This window comes from Dreissena polymorpha, chromosome 16 (assembly GCF_020536995.1).
Source record: "Dreissena polymorpha isolate Duluth1 chromosome 16, UMN_Dpol_1.0, whole genome shotgun sequence".
Lineage (NCBI taxonomy): Eukaryota > Metazoa > Mollusca > Bivalvia > Myida > Dreissenidae > Dreissena > Dreissena polymorpha.
In genome coordinates this window covers 16,172,689-16,191,468 of record NC_068370.1, presented here as the reverse complement: position 1 = coordinate 16,191,468, position 18,780 = coordinate 16,172,689, and the positions used below count along the sequence as shown (strand labels likewise).

The 18,780-nt window shown below is 41.8% G+C and overlaps 1 protein-coding gene across 1 annotated transcript in view; it reads right to left on the bottom strand.

Annotated features, from left to right (window-relative positions):
* Positions 1 to 18,780, bottom strand: part of LOC127862017 (sushi, von Willebrand factor type A, EGF and pentraxin domain-containing protein 1-like) — a 62,305-nt gene that overhangs the window by 1,948 nt on the left and 41,577 nt on the right. The window contains exons 27-35 of the mRNA XM_052400879.1: positions 13,672 to 13,911; positions 10,885 to 11,058; positions 10,212 to 10,388; positions 7,478 to 9,523; positions 4,414 to 7,237; positions 3,972 to 4,090; positions 3,152 to 3,346; positions 1,398 to 1,580; positions 796 to 978 (exon numbers count right to left, since the gene is read on the bottom strand). Coding sequence (XP_052256839.1) covers positions 796 to 978; positions 1,398 to 1,580; positions 3,152 to 3,346; positions 3,972 to 4,090; positions 4,414 to 7,237; positions 7,478 to 9,523; positions 10,212 to 10,388; positions 10,885 to 11,058; positions 13,672 to 13,911 — 6,141 coding nt within the window. The remainder of the gene's footprint in view (positions 1 to 795; positions 979 to 1,397; positions 1,581 to 3,151; positions 3,347 to 3,971; positions 4,091 to 4,413; positions 7,238 to 7,477; positions 9,524 to 10,211; positions 10,389 to 10,884; positions 11,059 to 13,671; positions 13,912 to 18,780) is intronic.

The window sequence follows — 18,780 nt, the reverse complement described above, 5'->3', positions numbered from 1 at the left end:
CATAGAACCTATAGAGATGCAGTAATTTATAGCAAATATCAAAATCCATATATAATGTTATTTGCTTCAACTATGCTCCTGTTTATGGAATGTTTGCCATTTAATCTTAAACTATTAATCAGAGAACTTAAAGGAACTGTCAACCACGAAGACGAATAAAAGAAAAGTTGTAAAATACCGTATTTTTTACAATTATTAGTTTGTATTGATTAAAATATCACGACTGGTATATTACATTACTTGAAAAAAGTTGTTTAGTTTTTATATTTTCAGTATATTCGGTAATAAATTTTACTGGGTATGTCTACCAGGTAACTATCAGTTACCTATGAATAACGCCAGTAGATTGATCATCATCGCAACGTAGTAAACCCAGGAATGCATAGTGTGCATGCGTAGTGAATTGTTTATATATAATATATAACATGATCAATCTACTTGCGTTATTTATAGTGTGTATATCGTTATGTCGCATATTTTCGCGATGTACTTTCGATTTCACATCGCGAAATTGTATTACCGAATATACTGAAAATATGAACTTTTTTCAAGTAATGTAATATACCAGTCGTGAAATTTAAATCAATATAAGCTAATATTTGTAAAAAAAAACGGTATTTTAAAACTTTTCTTTTTTCATCATTCGTGGTTGACAATCCCTTTAAATTGGTGAGATGAACAAGAACAAGATTTGACCCACCTTAACATATCATACATAGTTTCAGCAGCATGTGCACATGAACTAAACTTCTTTAGCGCTATGATATAACCAATATTACAATTATCATTATTTACCCCCACATGCAATCTCCCCGTCCCACGTTCCGTCCGACAGACACATGATCGCCGGCGGGAAGCGCGCTGGCTGCACCCCGGCACGGCAACGGTACGTTATGACATCGCCGTAGAAATACGAAGACCCGCTGATGCTTACTACGTTGACAAAATCTCGCAAAAGTGGCTTCCCGCAGAACGTACCTTCATTAGCCAATAAAAGTACATGAATATATGAAAACAAATGATCGTTCAATATTTTAAAGGCACAATTTTGGAATTTAAAATTATTTTGTTGTTGTTGTTTTTTATTATTATACTTCTTTGAATCATTTTGGAGACCTGGTTTTTTGAAAATAGCATAAAATGATAATAATGTTTGTGAATAACCTGGGTTGTTTGGACTCCTTTTTGACCAAACCATTTTGCTCAAAAAAGGCAAAACAGTATCTGAAATACATATCAATCGACAACTGTGATACCATCTGTTCACTCTCGATAAATAAATAGAGAAAAAAAGGAAAAAGAAACAATTTATTTTTAGTAAACCATAACAGCAAACTTACACTAAGGACATCGAAACATTTGGTGCAATATTACCAAACTTCGCGCAATTTACTTACTTGAACAACGACCTTCCGGTAGAGACCACTTTAGGTTTGCCTCACAGGTCGTTGTCATATTGCCCGTAGACATGAATCCTTCTGCGCATGTCACTGTAGCTCGACTTCCGATGTTGACCCCTTTCGACATAGGGCTTGCGTTTTCTAGCAGAACTTCCGAGGGACAAGCCGCTAGAGCAGATTCTTTAAAAAAAAAACAGAGAGAAAGAAAACATGCGTAGCTTTTAAGTGGAATTAATAGAAACATTTTTACATCAATGTCCAAAGAGCAAAGCAACATGTATTGCCAACACCTATTTACATCTTGTACATCGTGTACCTGTACCGTCTTAAATATTTAAACGATTTCAGTTATTCTCTTCCCGGGAATACATACCCGCGTAATTTGTACGTATGTATCAGGGACGACACTTTCCGCTGTTATGACATTTTTCGTTTAAATAAAGTATCTTCTTAGCAAAAGTCCAATTTAGGTGAAAAGTGTCGTCCCTGATTAGCCTGTGCGAACTGCACATGCTAATCTGGGATGACACTTTACGCACATGCATTATGCCCAGTTTTCTCAGAACAAGGCTCATATTAAGGACATAATTTCTATCAAAATAATGGGAGGCATTAAGCTGTGCACATGTCCGTATGTCCGAAGTTTCGACGCGTCTGTTTTCATTTCCTCCAAAATTACGCTCAAACTTCCACAGCAGAATGATCTTAAGTAACGCGTGATCATAGAGGAAGGAATTTTGCTGCGACCAGTTTGGACAGAACTATGAACCTTTGATGTTTCATTATAAATGTTGTGTTATTATGGGTTTTCAACATATAACCCGTTTGTTTAAAATCATGAAATGTAGTTCAAGTCAGCGAATATAAATTCATCCTTGAATGAACCGAAACATAAACCATAAACCATTTGGAAACGTGAGGGTATTGATAAGTTATTACATGGTGGAGGTTTTTAAAAGCAAATTAGATGTTTCTGCCTGTGCGAAGAGCAAATGTGCATCCAAATAAATCACTGAAACAATGAAAACAAACGATTGCTTTACACATATACTAGTTGCTACATTCACACCAAATGTTTTTTAAGTTTATAAATATTTTTTCTATGTGCCTAAATGTTTTGTCGGCGCATTTAATAGTTCATTACACATCTTGTTTGGTTAAATGACTTCAAATAGAATTCCAGTACCCAACTAAAGAAATGTCCCATTTAAAGGGGCCTTTTCACAGATTTTGGCATTTTTTTAACTCATTCATTAAATGCTTTATATTGATAATTGTAAACATTGGATCGTAAAAGCTCCAGGAAAAAATCAAGAATAAAATTGAAAAAAGGAAAAGAACATTGCCCGGAGCAGGTTTCGAACCAGTGACCCCTGGAGTCCTGCCAGAGTCCTGAAGTAAAAACGCATTAGCCTACTGAGCTATTCCGCCGAGTACACATACTTGACGTATTTTTTACGTTATATAAGCAATCTTCGTAGTTTCACAAAATTTAAACGACAAAAACAGAACTCTCCAAATTATTCAATCGTTTCGCGTTGCAACGCTTTATAATTTTTAGGTTTTAAAATCGTCAAAAGATGCATATAATGGCTATATTAGACCATGGTAAATGTTCAGTATTACTGTTTCCTCACAAATATCATAACTAATACGAAAATTTGCGAATCTGAAACAACTTTTTTCAATTTTGTCAATTTACCAAAGCGTGAAAAGATCCCTTTAATTATCAAATGGATGCATGCAATTACGGTATATGGGTTTGCACGTGGGCAGCCCGTTGCTCCAGCTCCCGTTCTCCATGCATTGCAAACTCGCCTCCCCAATCATTTGGTACCCGTCTGCGCAGCCCAGGACGATACGGTCGCCATACCGGTTGTGCGTGTTGAAGTGACCGTTAACAGTAATGCCGTTCTCGGGGATGCGCAGCTGTTGACATCGCACGCCTGCAGTTGAACAACAACTTATATTAAGTGGTATTTTATGCAATTTTTTATTTTTATTTTAAACGTAATAATTTTCCAACAGCATCATTAGTGGCAGTTATTACTCTTGGCATATATGTGAAGTCAAGTAGAACATTCCCAGCATGCCTACTTATAGAAAAAAAACAATGTAAAATCATGCATGACGTCATTTTATGGACGAATGTCCAGTTATAGTTAACCAAATGCAAACTCATGATCGCGCCGATGTTTCCATACATTCTTCCAAAATATATCAAATGTATATACCACAAAGTAGTAGGATTAATACATTGTTGATTTTTTCCAGTTTGGCAAACGCATAATAAATAAAATCGCTGAAAACAACAGCTTTTTTTAATTAATGGCGAGAACATTAAGTAAATATTTTATATCAGTTTATACAAAAAAACTTAATAATTACTTAGACGCCATAATGAAATAAGAATGGAACTATATGCAAATGAAAAACGCGTACATTGAGAAAAAACTATTGTATAGGAAAGTGTCATCCGGGTCAGTATGTAAAGACCGACACTTAACGCACGTGCATAAGGCCCGATTTTGTTTCACGACACGCAAAATAACAAAAACAAGGAACCCGTACGTTGACACGCCGGCGAGGAGACTGACCACGACCCCGTTTCCAGGCAGACGGATTTCTTCTCGTGCGTTAGTTCATAACCGCTGGCACACTGGTAGGACACCGCGCTGCCGTAAGTAGAGCTTCGACAGAAAATCATAACAACATTGTAACAAATGTTATGTTCAATTGAGCAAGTAAAACGTGCTGTATTGGTATCGATTACGCTGGTTAAAGACTTTTGTAAGAGGTTAACGTGTAGATTTTATTTCACATGTAATATGTTTGGCTGTGGCGGCTAGTGTTTTCAAAGATGTTTAAGACACATTTGTTGATGTAGAAAAACAGAAAACATATTTTATCCTGTACAAGAACGAACATATAGCCGATATTTTTATTGTGAAAACTAGAAATATCTCCTTACTTTTACTCACGAAAAACTAATAAATCATATAAAGAAATGAACCTGTTTCCAATCACTGTCATGTGTTCCCCATTCGGTGGCTTGCCGCACGTGACAGGTTCGCACTTTGTAGACGGACCCACCCACGTGCCGGCTGAACTGCATCGAAGCTGACCCCCTGACGCCATGCGGTATCCTAGATCACAATCATAAGCCACAAGCGCTTCGTACAACGTTGACGTAAAGGTACTACTAGCATGGGGCACTTTTGGAGGCGGCCTACAGTCTATTGGTCTGCATGTTGGGACGTCGTTTTCGTAGCGCCACGTCTTGTTGGCCAAGCATATGGCGCGGGCACTTCCGACGAGATAATACCCCTCGTTGCACACAAATGTTGCCTCGCTACCAATAGCAGCACCGACCGACATTGACGTAAACGCGTGGTCGAACACAGGCGGCGGGCCACATGTGATTTCGACGCATTCCGGTCTTTTCCCCTGCCAGGCGCCGTCGTATGCGCACTGGAGCACGTTATTGCCTTTTAATTCATATGCATCGAGGCACATATACGTCACTTTGTCCAAATACCGATGAGACGAACCTTGGTATATGGCGTGTGTAATCTTCGGTGGAACCCCGCATGAGATTGGCTCACATACAGGCGGAGTTCCCGACCAAACGCCTGTTGCAAGACACTTGTGGCTACTCTCCCCAACTAGCTGAAAACCCACCTGGCAGTTGTACAATATTTGATTGTTATATGTGTGATCCCCAGAATCTACGACTATGGAGTTTGCAACCACAGGTGGGTTACCGCAGTCGATCGGTACACACTCGGGGACAACTCCCTTCCAGTTTCCGGTTTCGTCACATCGCACGGTTGTCGAACCCTTCAGTCTATAACCAGGAAAGCATAGGTACTGTGCCTCACTTCCATACGTTAAGGAAGCAACCAAAACCTTACTCTTTGCCGGCGCAACTGGTTCTTTACACTTGACCAGCGAACACTTCGGAACCTTCCCTATCCATTGCCCAGATTCCGAGCACCGCAACAACGCGTCACCGTCAGAAATGAAGTACCCGGTTTTGCATACGTATCTCGCTTCAAACTGGTACAAATACTGAGTCAGTGCATCAAACGCCTTAGCATGCTCCACGGGCGGGGGTACCTCACAGATTACCATACGACAATACGGATCCGATCCGTTCCACGTGCCGTTCCTACTACACACACGTTGATTAGAGCCATGGAGCCTAAATCCCTCGCTACACGTATACGTGGCAGTGGCGCCCACCGACCTGGAGGAAGCCGACACAAACCCGTTGCTGATTCCCGAGGGTTCCACGCACTGGTTCTCGGCGCAAAACGTCTGGAAATCGTCGTCCCAGTTTCCATTTGCCCCGCATTTCAACGACGACTTTCCGGTTAGATAGTAGCCTTCATCGCACTGCAGTTCTACAACGTTTCCGTACTTGTTTCCGCTTGCTTTCACTCGGCCGTTTTTGAGTGAGTCATAAACAGGGCACTCTACCACCTCGCACCGGAAATCAGACCGTGTCCAGGTTCCATTGGAAAGACACTTTTGTTGATTCACTCCACGACCAACGTATCCTTCTACACAGGTCAATTTAGCCGTTTCGTTAAAGCGACCTTCGCTCTCGTTTCTGGGAAGTGTGGCTACAACGTTTTCAGGTACGACTAATTTTCCGCAGGAGATCTTCAAGCACTCTATGTCAGACCTACCCCATGACCCACTCGAGGTGCAGACGGGCACATTAAGACCAAACTTCTGGAAGCCGTCGTTGCATTGATACTCGACTGTGTCAAGGTAAAAGTATTTCTTGGCAGAAACTTTTCCATTTGGGATGGCAGGCGGATCGGGACATGAAACCCTTTCACATGTTGGATCAGCGTTTGACCACAGCAGTGTCTGCTTGAGGCACAGTTTGAGTCCCAACCCGACCAGCGTATAACCTTCGTTACACTGGAAGGTCACACGAGAACCAGGTCCGTTTCCCGACGACTGGAATCGTCCGTTAGTCAAATCCTTCGTTCTTGGACATTCATCTCGAACACACGTTGGTTCTGTTCCAGACCACTGCCCTGATTCAGTACAATTCCTGAAAGCAGGACCGACCAACCCATACTCTTCGTTGCATCTGTACTCAAGTACACTTCCAAACGAATAGTCGTTACCGATGATAACTACATTTCCCGATTCAGGTCTTGGGCAAAAGATGAGTTCACACGTGGGTGCGATTCCTGACCAAATACCGTTCGCTTGACAAGTGCGGGTACTTTGTCCCCGTAATTTGTACCCCCTGTCGCAAACAAACTCAATCGCTGCCCCGTACGACATGTTGTCTCCAACGAATCGGCTATTCTCAGTTACATAGGGCGGGTAACACACGAGTCTCTCGCACACCGGGGTGTCTCCGGTCCATGTGCCGTCCGCCTGGCACTCGATGCTTCTTCCGCCTCTCAATAAGAAGCCAGCGTCGCATTCGAAGATGATCGTTGATTCATAGACAAGCGACTCGAATGTCATCCTCCCGTTCGAAAGGCCGCTCTGTGTAACATCCGGGCACTCAATTGCGTCGCAGGTAGGGGCGGATTCTGACCAAGTATCGTTGTCAAGGCAGCGCAGTTCCTTCTCGCCATTTAAGTTGTATCCTGGCAAACACATGAACGAAGCTATGGAGTTGAAGTCCACGATTATTTCGCCGTTTGTCGGTGGTTCCAGGTGCGAACAATTATATTTGACACACCGCGTTTCGTTGCCACTCCATATCCCGCTCTTAAGGCAAGTCGTCGTCGAAGCGCCTACCAGCTTGTACCCCCGCTTGCAAGACACGGTTAGGGTTGTGCCATAGGCGGTTTCAAAACCTGGTGAACAGTTATAATATTATAAATGTCAAGTGAAATTATATTTTATACTAATGTAGAAAGCAATGCTGTTATGTTTGTGCTATTTTGTGTGTATTTACTATTTGAGTATACATCTACATGTTAATTTATTCGCGTGACATTCTCAGTTATGCAATTAGGTAATACATGTGCACCGACAGCTAATGTTTTAAAATGTATGTATGTATATAAGAACAAAATAATAATAAAGACTTTTACCAGACGTCTGTCCGTTTCGAACGTTAAGTCTTGGACATTCAACGGCGTTGCAGACGACAATTGGACGATCCCACTCGCCCGTCTCCAAGCACGTTCTGCTGTTCGACAACCCGTCAATAAAGTATCCTGGGTCGCACTCATACGTCACAACTGACCCATACGTGTAATTATCTCCATTCATTCGTCCGTTAGAAATGATCCGCGAAGGCTGGTCGCACTGCACTAGTTCGCATGTCGGTACGTTTCCACTCCAGGTTTTGTTTCTTTGACAGACCCGTATGCTGTCTCCAACTAGATAGTAACCTTGATCGCAAACGTAGGAAACAGACGACTGGAAAGAGGTCTCATTAAAAGTCGTGTTTCCGTGCTGTACGGACTGTGGGACGCCGCATTCAACCGGTATACAACTGGGCTCGGATCCCGACCACGACAGGTTTGCGAGGCAGCGTCGCACTTCCTCGCCAAACAACTGGTGGCCGTCGTTACACACGTAGCGTATAACGGAGCCGACGTTGAGATCTTTAAAACGCAGTTCACCGTTCAGAACATATACGGGTGCGATACAAACTTGGGCAACGCAAATTGGAAACGGTCCAGACCACACTCCGCTGGCTTCACAAGTTAACACGTCTAAACCTTCATTTATAGCATAACCGTCATCGCAAATGTACGTTACGTCACTGCCAAACGTTACCGCCTCATACAGCGGCCTTCCATTGTTAACTGCGACAGGCTGTGGACAAGAAATAATCAAACACTCTGGCAAGTTCGCTTCCCAAAAACCGGTATTAAGACATTCGATTTCCCCTCTTGGGTTTAAGCTGTTTGACGAAATCGCGTACCCACTCATACAAATGTATTGCACTTTGTGACCGATATCAAACAGTTCAAGGTTCTTTGGGTTTGCATAATTAGCGTGGGCAACAAACGGAGGACTCGCGCATTTGATTGCTTCACATAGGGGCGGTGCAACGGACCACTTCCGGTTCGATTGACACGTTAACGTGTCATTGCCGACGAGCCGGTAACCATTCTCACATTCGTACGTAACTGAGTTTTGGTAAAAGTAAGAGCGGCCTGCATAAAAGCCATTCGCAACCGCCGCTGGTACTTCACATGATACCTTACTGCACACCGGTGGATCGTTTTGCCACTTTCCGGTCTCTCTGCACGTGCTTTGCGCGGCCCCTATCAGCTCAAAGCCCTCGTCACAAACATAACTTATGGCATTGTTAAGTGTAAAATCCCTACCAACTATTTGCCCAAAGTCAATACCTTTAGGTTTTCCGCATGAGATTGGCTTACAAACCGGTTCACTGCCGCTCCATCTACCGTTCTGTGCGCACGTTCTTGTTGTGTTCCCAACAATCAAATAGCCCAAGTTGCATTCGTATTGTATTGTCACGCCGTAAGTGAATATTCCGTTTTCCGGAAGAATCATACTACCGTGTAATATTGAATCCGGTTTGCTGCACCTCACGGGTTCGCATTTCGGAGGATCTCTGCTCCATTTTCCGGTCTCAAAGCACTCAATGACTTCCTTAAAGCTCGCTTCGTAGCCGGGGTAACACGTGTACCTGACCTGACCGAGGAAATCTAGCGTATCGTACGTGTAATTTCCGTTGGCGACAGATTGAGGCTTCGGGCATGTGATAACCGTGCACTGAGGTAAAGGGACGCTCCACGAACCGTCAGGAAGACACGAGATCCGACCGTCCTTGTTAGGTCCATCTTTCGCGAGTTCAAACCCGAACTCGCAGGTATACACCAGAAACGTTCCGACCGGAAAATCCGTTACACCGGAACTGAAGGCAACAGTGCCGTGCTCAATCTTTGGCGGTAAGCCACACTTTTGCGGGTCGCACGTGGGGATACTTTGGTCCCATGCTCCATGCGCGTTACAGTCGACGAACGTGTGTTCCGTGTAGAAGTTATTGCCCTCCGAGCACTCGAAGCGCACTTCGGTTCCGGGGTTGTACTTGTTGTCGGGTGACGGGTTGATAACTCGCGTGTTCTCCGACAACGCTGGGATGGAGCATTTTATGGCTGAAAGACAGAACGAAGAGCTTTTAAATCCATTTAGTTAGTTAGTTTTGATTTAATAAATACTGGTACGCGTTTTGTACTTTTCACAAATGATCGTGTGATTATATGATGACGGAAAGTCATCAAACGTCTGAGCCATGTTTTATATAGTTTAAAAAATATATTAACAATTTTCCATGTTATATATCATTCAAAAAATATATTAACAATTTTCGAACTGTATTTTATCTGACAATAACCAAGTGTAATATTAAAGCCTGCATCTGCCATGAACGAGGCTCGTGCATACACCAATTTACTGACTCGTGGCCGACAGACTAAAACATTAGTTTCTTGACGCCATAACTTGAATACACCCACTAAATATTGTTGGCGCACGACGAAAGTCCAACAATGAGCATATGGACGTGTGTCGTGTTCTGAAAAACTGGGCATAATGCATGTACGTAATGTGTCGTCCCAGATTAGCCTGTGCAGTCCACACAGGCTAATCAGGGACGAAACTTTCCGCTTTTATGGAATTTTTCGTTTAAATGATGTCTCGATGTCTCTTCTTAGCAAAAATCCAGTTTAGGCGGAAAGTGTCGTCCCTGATTAGCCTGTGCGGACTGCACAGGCTAATCTGGGACGACACTTTACGCACATGCATTAAGCCCAGTTTTCTCAGAACGAGATTCCACGTTATAACCTTCGCACGTGGGCGTGTCCCCCTCCCAGAAGCCAAACTCCCCGCAGTACTGCGTGTCCGACCCGACCAGCGCGTAGCCCTTGTTGCAGGAGAAGCGCACACGGTGGTCGAACGTGTAGTCCGTGCCTTCGCTGATAAACCCGTTCCTGGGCGTGCGCGGGAATGGGCATTGGACTCCTACATGTAAATTAGGAGGTAAACGTATGTAACAATGTACTGGTAGATTGCATTGCTTTATTTGACAGGCAGAGGTAGTATAAAAGGTATTGGGTATGTGCAAAGTGCGAGAATCAACCGATTTTAATTGAATAAAAACCAAGTATCACGAACCCCAACGAATGCTGTTTTGTTTGGTTTGGTTTTTGTATGGTTTTATACATGTATACTTGTTTCTTAACAAAGAATCATATTATTCTTTAATTTTTCATGTTTCCCAAACGGGTTAACATTTTAAACACGAGCTAAATTTAAAGAACTTCAACCATAGTAGCTAGTAAGCGAAAATGAGCCGTAAAATAAATATTTACAAAAAAAAACTTTTTCTTTTCGCTTGCTACTTACAAAAAGCTCGTTCCCACTTTCGCACAAATTTTCATAGTAAAATTATCAGAAACACATGATATTCGGAGAAATCACTGTGTGACTACTCAAACAAACGGAAGTGTTCACGTACGTGCACACTTGGGCGGCGTTTCATCCACCTCCCACTCCCCGGTGACGAGGCAGAATGACGTAGGTTTGCCCACAAGATTGAATCCCACCTTGCAGCTGAACTGGACCTCGGAGCCGGCCCTTAGGGAGCTCCACGTAGCATCCCCGTATTCGAACTTCGGCGGCTCCGGGCAATCTGAGGAACGTAGAACGTATATTTTATAATGTTTTAACTTTTAATTTCTGGAACAAAGTCTCTAAAATTCTTAAAATTACATTAGCATACATGTATGTGTTAAAACTCGAGTCGTTACGCGTTAATAGTTGTACGATTGAAACACAAATAATTACTTGATTATAATTGCAAAATATATTTACATTGATATTAATTCATGTTTGCATTTACTGCGTACCTAACAACTTGCGTAAATCGAACCAATATGTGACAATATGTAAAAACAAATGTCTATTCATAGGGCATTGTGAAGTTTTAACGCTTAAGAGAGAATACACATTGGTAACTTGAAACGCAAGACCGTTTCATGTAATCTACTAGTATTTGTCTATTTTACAGGAATATTAAATATAGTAAACATCGTTGTTGGTAAACAATTAATCAACAAAATAATAAAAATAATATATTACCTTGGCGAATGCATCTTTATTGAATCCGACATGAAGTTTGCTTATGCTAGCCATCCGCGAAAGTTAAAGGACCCGTCCAACAGATTGGTAAATTGACAAAATAAAAAAAGTTGTGTCAGATTCGCAAATTTTCGTTTTTGTTATGATATGTTTGAGGAAATAGTAATACTGACCATTTACCATGCTCTTAAATATCCATTATATGCATCTTTTGACGATTTGAAAACCTGAAAATTATAAAGCGTCGTGCGACGCGAAACGATTGAATAATTTGGAAAGTTCTGTTGTTGTAGTTATAGTTTGGAAACTGCGAGGATTGCTTATATTGGTAAAAAATACATCCGCTCTAAGCATAAGCATGGATGGTCGAGTGGTTTAGGCGGGAGGCTTTTTTCTCCAGGACTGAGGGGTCAGTGGTTCGAGCCCTGTTAAGGGTTACTTTTTTTACTTTTTTAATTGTATTCTTGTTTTTTTTACTGGATTTTAGGTCAAATGTTTAAATTCATCAATATAAAGCATTTTATGATATGCTTCAATGCATGCCAAAATCTGTTGAACGACCCCTTTAACATTGAACATTGCCAAAGACATCATGATCTCGCATGCACAGCAGTTTAAAAGACAATGTATGAACTATTTCCATCCTTCTGGGCTAAGCACGCGACAGAACACCTTTTGATTGCCGTCATACAAATACAAACTTTGCTATTTTTTTTTTTTATTTATTTGGCCTCATCTTTGTTTATTTACCTTGATTTCTATTAGTATTCACACACGACTGAAGCATACAAACAAGTTTTGTAAGATATAATTCACTCATAAGACTGTTAATATCTCTGTACAGTGCACATCGAGGTTGATGATGAGATGTTGCTCGTCATCATTCGAATACATGTATGTCCATAATGCTTTTGTAGAGCGCCGGTAAATGTTGTAACTTTATTCGATAATAATGCATATATGTCAAATAATGCCTATTGTTTGTGCCGTATCGCCTTAAACTTTAATAAGTGATGATTGTATCTTAGTTTGTTGTCGACAATAATTAAAGGGTAAGGAGTACATATGCGAAATAACTAAAGCACGTATGATTTGATAACAAGCATATATCTATTGTATCCCGAACTACGTTCAAAACATAAGTACCCCTCCATAATTATTGCAGAATAATCCGTCCATGATTCTTTGTCTGGAGAAAACAAATGATTGGAATACTTTATGATTTTTACAGTTAAAACTAGACTCTGTCTAAAAAGGGATGACGAATACCCGCTGACGCCGCACGTCTTATTAAAATTTAAATCAATATAATATAAATAATATAAATTACCAATCGGTACAACTTGTGTACTTTTTAAATGTTGGATGATACAATTAAGGACATTCACGACTTGATATCATAATTGACAATTCCTCCACGCGTTTTAATGTTTACGTTGAAATGTATAGGAGAACGCTTTTGGACAAGTTTGTGTTCACGGAGAGACAGCCGGCAAGAGGTCCATGACAATGCCAGTATACTCCCCTTTATTTCGTTACCCGGGGGTATAATAAAACTTTTTAAAAAATCAAATTATCAAACGTATTTCTTAATATAAAATAAATACACTGTAACGCTATTAAAATGAATCAAAACAATTAAGACGGGAGAGTGTAACTGATCTTTATTGGAAATAGGAATCCAGATAAAAGTAGAATAACATGAGCCGCGCTAAGGCCAAATCGGGCTAAATGCCCGTGCGTAAAGTGTCGTTCCAGATTAGCCTGTGTAGTCCGCATGGCCCAATATAGGACACTACTTCCCGCTTCGACTGAATTTTCGTTTAGAGGAGACTTCCATTAAAATGAAAAAAATCTACAACATAAAAGCGGAAAGTATCCTCTGATTGGAATGTACGGACTGCACATGAAAATCTGGAACCACACTGTACGCATATGCTTAAAGCCCGCTTCTCCCAGAGCGTTGCTCAATATTTACATATACATGTGTAATCAAATCATATCAACAAATATTCAAGCAAAGCAGACAAGACATAAGCAAGTGTATAAGTAGCAGTTCCTTTATGCCAGGCACGCGACGCATCAGAAGCTCAGCACAGCTTGTGGGCAAGCATACGAACATGTCTACATTAAGATTAATAGCATTTTCATCGTCGCGGTTTACCTTTACAAAAGTCTATAGGCGACTCTCTAACCGCCCCAAACACGTTGCCAGATATATCTGTCCAAGCAATCACGTTCCCCAACTGTCTGCCGCAACTCAGCCTAAGTTTGTCAATTTCCGCGGAGGTGAACTCACGGCTCCACATGTTGAGCTGCGTGATCTTGCCTATGAACGTCTCGGCGCTGTTGAAGTCTCCACCCAGCGAGTCCTGCTCTTGGCCTATCACGAACACGCCTCCTCCTGAAAAAGTACAAATACATTGCAAATTAGGACCTAGTTATCGTGCTTGGTAAATCAAAACAAGTTGCTCATTATTTGGTTAACCTGCGTCGAGCATATTGCAATACATTCTTTTACATGGTCAATAATTAAAAATAATACAAGTCACGAAATCATCTTCCAAGATAGCATATGCGTACTAGCACCAGCTTATTTCGAGGTCAAAGGGTCAACTTTATATGGTACTAGATACCGTGGTCAACTTGTGTAAGAATGTTAGAAGGTAAGTCACATGGTCCCGATATTTTGTCAATGGTCACAAACTGGTGTACGTTTCCGGGCATAAATGAACCTATAAATCAATAAATAGCTAAGTGACTGCCGTTACTGCAAGACTAGTGCGACCTTATTATTAGACATCTATACATAGGTAAAACTTCTGAAGTATACTTAAGACAACTTTCAATTATGAAACCCTAAAGAAGAAAATAAATGGCCGTTAATCTATGAATAACTTAGTATCCCGTTACTGAAAGACTTAAATTATAAAAGTTTGTTTGTGGCGTTAACTTTAAAATGTGTTTGCTTCCACTAACCCGGCTAACACTTTTGTCCGTCCCCATCTCGAACTTTCTATGGAAGTCCTAGTTGAGTTTTCAAAATATTTTGCCACATTCGATCATGTTTTCTATTTAGCTGTTGTTTGTTATATCTTGTTTGCTACTGTGATTTCAGGGTCAAATTAGATTCTTCACTTTTATTAACTGAACATTATTATAACCTACCCTAGTTTACATCTGTCAAGTAAGCGATACGGAAATAAGATTCTCATTTGACAAAGTATGTAAATACACTTGTAACTAGATATTTATTAAACATTTTACGGGATTTAATGTGTATGAATATTAAGAGGATTTACAATTAATCAATATGTCGTCTCCAATCGTTCGTATATAGTTCGTCTGGTTTCTGTGTGTATGGAAGTGGTTCTGTGTTTAATCAACTTTCCCTGTGCATGCGAGTTTGGGAGGTGGTCTCCATTTCCCCCATGTACCAATGCCGCACCACCAGCACCACCTATGCCCCCACACCACCACCAGCACCACCTATGCCCCCACACCACCACGAACACCACCTATGCCCCCCCCCCACACACACAACACAAGACCACTCCGAAATGGACAATCTCTGCATGTTCAATTGAACACTTGTCGCACCATTCCGAGTCTAGTAAGTTAATTATGAAGGAATGTTGGGACACAAGACCCTAATAAAGGAAGTGGACGGCTTCATTGAAACCGAGAGCTTCACTAAGGCAAATGTCGGCTTCATTTTGATTTATTGAAGCAAGACCCTCATAAAGGAAGTGGACGGCTTCATTGAGATCACTAAGGCCAATGTCGGCTACATTGAAGCAAGACCCTAATAAAGGAAGTAGACGACTTCATTGAGATCACTAGGGCCAATGTCGGCTACATTGAAGCAAGACCCTAATAAAGGAAATTGTCGACTTCATTGAGATCACTAAGGCCAATGTCGGTTACATTGAAGCAAGACCCTCATGAAGGAAGTGGATGGTTTCATTGAGATCACTAAGGCCAATGTCGGCTACATTGAAGCAAGACCCTCATAAAGGAAGTGGACGACTTCATTGAGATCACTAAGGACAATGTCGGCTACATTGAAGCAAGACCCTCATGAAGGAAGTGGATGGCTTCATTGAGATCACTAAGGCCAATGTCGGCTACATTGAAGCAAGACCCTCATGAAGGAAGTGGACGGCTCCATTGAGATCACTTAGGCCAATGTCGGATTTATTGAAGCAAGACCCTCATGAAGGAAGTGGATGGCTTCATTAAGATCACTAAGGCCAATGTCGGCTACATTGAAGCAAGACCCTAATAAAGGAAATGGACGACTTCATTGAGCCTACTAAGGCCAATGTCGGCTACATTGAAGCAAGACCCTCATGAAGGAAGTGGATGGCTTCATTGAGATCACTAAGGACAATGTTGGCTACATGGAAGCAAGACCCTCATGAAGGAAGTGGACGGCTCCATTGAGATCACCAAGGCCAATGTCGGCTAGATGAAAACAAGACCCTTATGAAGGAAGTGGATGGATTCATTAAGATCACTTAGGCCAATGTCGGCTACATTGAAGCAAGACCCTCATGAAGGAAGTGGATGGCTTCATTGAGATCACTAAGGCCAATGTCGGCTACATTGAAGCAAGACCCTTATGAAGGAAGTGGATGGATTCATTAAGATCACTTAGGCCAATGTCGGCTACATTGAAGCAAGACCCTCATGAAGGAAGTGGATGGCTTCATTGAGAACACTAAGGCCAATGTCGGCTGCATTGAAGCAAGACCCTAGTAAAGGAAGTGGACGACTTCATTGAGATCACTAAGGCCAATGTCGGCTACATTAAAGCAAGACCCTAATAAAGGAAATGGACGACTTCATTGAGATCACTAAGGCCAATGTCGATTACATTGAAGCAAGACCCTCATAAAGGAAGTGGATGGATTCATTGAGATCACTAAGGCCAATGTCGGCTACATTGAAGCAAGACCCTCATGAAGGAAGTGGATGGCTTCATTGAGATCACTGAGGACAATGTCGGCTACATTGAAGCAAGACCCTCATGAAGGAAGTGGATGGTTTCATTGAAATCACTAAGGCCAATGTCGGCTATAGTGAAGCAAGACCCTCATGAAGGAAGTGGATGGATTCATTGAGATCACTAAGGCCAATGTCGGCTACATTGAAGCAAGACCATAATAAAGGAAATGGACGACTTCATTGAGATTACTAAGGCCAATGTCGGCTAAATTGAAGCAAGACCCTCATGAAGGAAGTGGATGGCTTCATTGAGATCTCTTAGGCCAATGTCGTCTTCATTGAAGCAAGACCCTCATGAAGGAAATGGACGACTTCATTGAGATCACTAAGGACAATGTCGGCTACATGGAAGCAAGACCCTAATAAAAGAAGTGGACGACTTCATTGAGATCACTAAAGCCAATGTCGGCTACATTGAAGTAAGACCATAATAAAGGAAATGGACGACTTCATTGAGATCACTAAGACCAATGTCGGCTACATCGAAACAAAACCCTAATAAAGGAAGTGGACGACTTCATTGAGATCACTAAGGCCAATGTCGGCTACATTAAAGCAAGACCCTAATAAAGGAAATGGACGACTTCATTGAGATCACTAAGGCCAATGTCGGCTACATTGAAGCAAGACCCTTATAACGGAAATGGACGACTTCATTGCGATCACTAAGGCCAATGTCGGCTACATTAAAGTAAGACCCTAATACAGGAAATGGACGATTTCATTGAGATCACTAAGGCCAATGTCGGCTACATTGAAGCAAGACCCTCATGAACAAAGTGGATGGTTTCATTGCGATCACTAAGGCCAATGTCGGCTACATTGAAGCAAGACCCTAATAAAGGAAATGGACAACTCCATTGAGATCACTAAGACCAATGTCGGATACATTGAAGCAAGACCCTCATGAAGGAAGTGGATGGTTTCATTAAGATCACCAAGGACAATGTCGGCTACATTGAAGCAAGACCCTAATAAAGGAAATGGACGACTTCATTGAGATCACAAAGGCCAATGTCGGCGACCTTGAAGCAAGACCCTCATGAAGGAAGTGGACGACTTCATTGAGATCACTATGGACAATATCGGCTACATTGAAGCAAGACCCTCATAAAGGAAGTGGATGGTTTCATTGAGATCACTTAGGCCAATGTCGGCTACATTAAAGCAAGACCCTCATGAAGGAAGTGGATGGCTTCATTGTGATTCCTAAAGCAAATGTCGGCAACATTGAAGCAAGACCCTCATGAAGGAAGTGGATGGCTTCATTGAGATCACTAAAGCCAATTTCGGCTACATGGAAGCAAGACCCTCATGAAGGAAGTGGACGGCTTCATTGAGATCACTAAGGACAATGTCGGCTATATGGAAGCAAGACCCTCATGAAGGAAGTGGACGGCTTCATTGAGAGCACCAAGGCCAATGTCGACTACATTGAAGTAAGACCATAATAAAGGAAATGGACGACTTCATTGAGATCACTAAGACCAATGTCGGCTACATTGAAACAAGACCCTAATAAAGGAAGTGGAAGACTTCATTGAGATCACTACGGCCAATGTCGGCTACATTAAAGCAAGACCCTAATAAAGGAAATGGACGACTTCATTGAGATCACTAAGGCCAATGTCGGCTACATTGAAGCAAGACCCTCATGAAGGAAGTGGATGGCTTCATTGAGATCACTAAGGCCAATGTCGGCTACATTAAAGCAAGACCCTCATGAAGGAAGTGGATGGCTTCATTGAGATCACTAAGGCCAATGTCGGCTACATTGAAGCAAGACCCTCATGAAAGAAGTGAACGGCTTCATTGAGATCACTAAGGCCAATGTCGGCTACTTTGAAGCAAAACCCTCATGAAGGAAGTGGACGACTTCATTGAGATCACTAAGGCCAATGTCGGCTACATTGAAGCAAGACCCTAATAAAGGAAATGGACGACTTCATTGAGATCACTAAGGCCAATGTCGGCTACATTGAAGCAATACCCTCATAAAGGGAGTGGATGGTTTCATTGAGATCACTAAGGCCAATGTCGGCTACATTGAAGCAAGACCCTCATGAAGGAAGTGGACTGCTTCATTTAGATCACTAAGGCCATTGTCGGCTACATTGAAGCAAGATCCTCATGAAGGAAGTAGATGGCTTCATTGAGATCACTAAGGCCAATGTCGGCTACATTGAAGCAAGACCCTAATGAAAGAAGTGGATGGTTTCATTGAGATCACTAAGGCCAATGTCGGATTTATTGAAGCAAGACC